At 39.7% G+C, this 4631-nt stretch overlaps 1 protein-coding gene across 1 annotated transcript; it reads right to left on the bottom strand.

Moving 5' to 3' along the window:
* Positions 1-371: 371 nt before the first annotated feature.
* On the bottom strand, positions 372-2059 carry LOC116379091 (forkhead box protein B1-like). Its single transcript, XM_031841004.1, has one exon. It carries the CDS (start codon positions 1720-1722, stop codon positions 796-798), a length of 927 nt encoding a protein of 308 aa, XP_031696864.1. The 5' UTR covers positions 1723-2059; the 3' UTR covers positions 372-795.
* Positions 2060-4631: the final 2572 nt, after the last annotated feature.

Consider the following 4631-nt stretch of genomic DNA (forward strand, 5'->3'; position numbering starts at 1 on the left):
CCTCTTCACTGCTTTTTCATGTATTTTTCCCAGGAAGGTTTTTTTAATGGATCTGGATTAGCAGACAATGTGCAGGGAATAAAAGCCCGTTGTTCATGTTCATGCTTTAAGCCTTCAGCCAAAAACAACACGTCACAAACACAGAAATATTGTGAGTCTTCAGACAGAAGGAGCATGCAGCAAACACACCATGAAACCAACTGTCAGCTAATAGAAAACATCCACTTCATTCTTTAGAAAGTGCTTCAGTCAAACATCTGCACTTTTCTGTTTAAATAAGCAGCTCTGACATAAATATGATTTCAAGTCTTATTTCTCTTCTCCTCTGATTGTTCATATTGATTATTTAAAAAAAAGAATCTTTAGAAAAAAGACATTGTTTTCCGAATATTTTCATTTTTCTTTCAGACTTTTATCTTTTTGTCTTTTATTAATAATTGCTGAACACTTTTGGAGAAGAAGGAATTTCCTTTTGGTTGAACTTTTGTCTCAAAGAATCATTAATCTGAGAGTTTTCTTTCAGTTTGAGAAGAAAAGGCTGCAAACACAAAAGATCCGGAATAATTTGTCACCAAACGAAAACGACCGGTAACCGGGAGTCACGTGGACCGAAACCAGTCCACCAAATCAAACGTTTACTGGAGGTCAGAGGTCAACCTGCTGTTTCTTCACATGTTCAGGCTGGAGGCTGTGAAGGATGAAAAATATCCTAATAATTAACGAACATCCTCACGTTTGTCCCGGAGATGAAACGCTGTTTGTCATTTCTCTTTTAAAGAGTCAATCAGATCTCCCTCAGTGCACCGCCACCGCGGAGTGCAGCGCCGTGGAGGCCGAGGACGACAGCGCCTCTCCGGGCGCCACCGGGCTGCTCTGTCCGGTGGCTGTCTGCGGGGACGTGGGGCTCAGAGACTGGGGAGAGTTCGCCAGGAAAGCCGGGATGTGTGTGGGCATCGAGGTGGGCGTGGGTTTGATGGGCACCGGGAAGGCGGGCAGAGTCTGTCCGCCGTGACAGATGGACTTGAGCGGCATGCCATAGGCCGAGTAGTCGCTGGCCATGGAGATTGGAGCTGCGCTGTCCATCATCCCGGAGCCGTACATGTGCGGCCAGGCCGGGGTCAGTTGGTTGTGGAGCGGGTACCCGCTGGTGGAGAAGGCCGCCAGTCCGCCCGGGATCTTGTACTCTCTGGCAATGATGTTCTCGATGGCGAACGGGTGTTTGAAGCTGGACGGCTGCGTCACGGAGCTCAGGTTGTATCCGCCCGACATCTGCGGGAGGTGCGCGGCAGCGTGCAGCGCGCTGAGCCGCAGCTTGGCCTGCTGCTGCAGGTAGTGGGTGGTGTCCTGCGGCTTGCTGGGAGCCAGCGGGTCCGTGACCAACATGCCGCCCACTTTAAAGCGCTTCCTGCGCCGCAGAAAACTTCCGTTCTCAAACATGTCACCGCAGCTCGGATGCAGAGCCCAAAAACTGCCCTTCCCGGGCTGGTCCGGTCTGCGAGGGATCTTGATGAAGCAGTCGTTGAAGGAGAGGTTGTGCCGCAGGGAGTTCTGCCACCGCTGCGTGTTCTCCCGGTAGTACGGGAACCGGTCCATGATGAACTTGTAAATGTCACTGAGAGGGAGCATCTTCTCCGGGCAGCTCTGGATGGCCATGGCCGTGAGGGAGATGTAGGAGTACGGAGGCTTCTGGTCGCTGTACGTGTTCCTCCCCGGGCGAGGCATTGTTCACTGAAACCAGTTCAGTCTCCGTCTGCAGAGAGCAGAAAATACTTTTTATCAACTTTGTCCAAACAGTTCCAACTATTGAAAACACCGTTACGCACGAAAATAATTGTATTTGGCACGCATGGTCCCGTCTTTTACGCACTCAACTGGAGTCGCAACTCCGCCTTGAAGTTGAGGAAAAGTTGAAGAAGCTGGTTCCTCCTCTGGTTCCTGTTGCCCGCTGCGGGTCCCCTCTTCATGCCCCGCTGATGAGCTGCGCTAAGCGGCTGCTGCTGCCTCCTCCATGTCCTCTCCCGGTCTGTCCCGTCTGCCGGCTGGACGGCGGTGACATGAGCAGAAAGACCCCCGGAGAGGTGCTTCATTAATGGGCCACTTCTTCACCATCACATGATCACAGCCAGGAGGAGGGAGGGGGGGGGGCACGATGTGCTTTCATTTACACGTATATTTACATGCACGCGCTGTGCCAAAACAAGTCACTTTGAAGCCGTGGCGACAAAAAGAGCTCAGACGAGCAAAGAAGCTGCTTCTCGGGGATGTTTGTGTCGGAGCGGCGCTGCGCTCTGTGGAGGTATGTTGGTGTGTTTGGCAACATTTGACGCACAGTGTGTATGTGTGTGTGTGTGTGTGGACTGAGGGGCGCGTGGGGGCCTCTCACCAATTTACATTGACAAATAGATCCGCTGAGAGCTGCTGTTTGAGCGGCTTTAAGGACACTTTGCTTTGTTTCTGTTTCATGTCGTTTTTTGTTTCGTTTTTTCAGCTCCGACCTGAAGCTGAAAAATGATCCTTAAGATGAAGAATAATTTAAAAACACATGTGAACACATGAATTATCTCTTCATTCACTTTCTTAAGTTATTTTTATTTCGGCTGAATTGATCCAAACTGAATTTCTTTTTTTTATTCCACTGAATAAAACCTATAATTCTGTTAAACTCTTCTTCTTCACTTTGATCGTTGTAAGAAATATTTTAAGGCTTTTCATTTGACGTCACACTGACCTTTAATGATGAACGCATGAAGATATTTAAATGAACTTGTTTTACATTTAATGAAAGGTCTCATTTGTCTCAAAGATTTAAATCATTCATGATTCAATAATAAGAGAACATTTTATTTCAACACCTTTTATTCGTTTATTTTATTTTTAGGTTGTTTCGGGTTTATTATAATTACAATTACAATTACAATAATAATTTAGAATTTATATCAGAAAAAGTTTGAATCATAGCTGTTAAATTAAACTGCATTTTATTCAGAGCGACAGTTTGAAGTCGAGTTCTTTCGGTTATTATTGTTTTCTGTTTCAAAATATTATATTTGACAATTTCCGTAACCACAAGTCCGCGCACACGCACGCGGGAGGTTGGTCGACGAGACTGTTATAAGTAATAATTCTAATGCTACTAATACTGCTTTAATAATAATAATAATAATAACAAAATAGCAATAATAATATTAATTATAATAATTTATTATTATTATAAATCAAAGCATAGAACATGGATATTAGTTCTTGCTATAACTAGCACTATTATAATTATTATCACACAATAATAAATAACATGTCATAATATCTAATAATTCATTTAATTTTCTGTGAGAGTTAATTTTTGGACTGATTTTAGAGATGACCAAATTAATCAATAAACAGTTAAGAGTTAGACATTAAATTAAAAAGCATCTGATGATAGTTATGTTTATTTATTAAATAAATGACAGTTTGGGTTTTAGAGGATCTGAAGATTTTAATATTCCCAGAGGAGGGACGTCTGACCTCTGACCTGTCAGCAGCTGATGATCTGCGCGTTCAGGATGCGGAAACGGGGGGGGGGTTAGACACTCTCAGACATCACAGAGACTCTGAACATTATGACAACATCCTCATTTTTAATATTTTGATGAATATTAATCTTCTTCCTCTAGTTTGGCACTGAAATAATTTTATAATAGAATATATAATATAGTATATGTTATATTCTATATTATATATATGTAATAAAATAATAATATAATAATTCAGAAAACCGTTTGGGTTGCTTTTATTAATTTTTTTATTGTTAAAATATAATTTAATTACAAACTAATTACTAACTAAACTCTGCCGGATCCTTTAACATGAAATTAGTTATAATTGTATTATAAATAAGCATATATACATTTATAATATTAGTATTCACAATTGTGTTTAAGGATTACATAATTATGTGTATTATTGTTATTTCATTTAATAAATAATTGTAAATATATAAATATCAGACAGACTTTTGTTTGTTTAATTATTTAAATCTACATCAGATGATTTAAACTGACACTGTTCATAAAAGTCTACATTACAATAATAACTAAATAAAGTGCAGTTAAAGACAAAAACACAACAACAAAAGCAGTAATTAGTTTGTAATTAACCCTTAGTTATGACGATAATAATTATTATTATGATGTTTATTATTGGTATAGTTATTATTGTTATTATTATAAACAGGTTGAGAATATTTATTATACTGTCAATTAGTTTACAGGAGGATTTAAATGAGTGTGTTATTATTGTGTGTGTGCAGAGACTCATCATCTACAGTCTTTGTTTGAACTCGTCTGATAACTTGACTCTACAGAGAAGATGATGAAGATGATGAAGATGATGAAGATAAGTCCGTTATTTCCTTCAGTTCACTTCTGTTTTCATGTTTATCCCTCAGAGTATTTCTGCTCCACAGATGAGACGCTGCTCAACCTTCTCCTAATATATTATAATATATATTATATTATATACATATGATATTATGTATAATATTATATATATATATATTATATACATATGATATTATGTATAATATTATATATATATATACATACATACATACATACATACATACATACATACATACATACATACATACGTAT

The sequence above is a fragment of the Anarrhichthys ocellatus genome, unplaced genomic scaffold (assembly GCF_004355925.1).
Source record: "Anarrhichthys ocellatus isolate YVR2014 unplaced genomic scaffold, GSC_Weel_1.0 scaffold3682, whole genome shotgun sequence".
Taxonomy (NCBI): domain Eukaryota; kingdom Metazoa; phylum Chordata; class Actinopteri; order Perciformes; family Anarhichadidae; genus Anarrhichthys; species Anarrhichthys ocellatus.

Bases quoted from the DNA above. Each gene is read 5' to 3' on its own strand.
- LOC116379091 (XM_031841004.1), bottom strand. From the start codon at position 1,722: ATGCCTCGCCCGGGGAGGAACACGTACAGCGACCAGAAGCCTCCGTAC.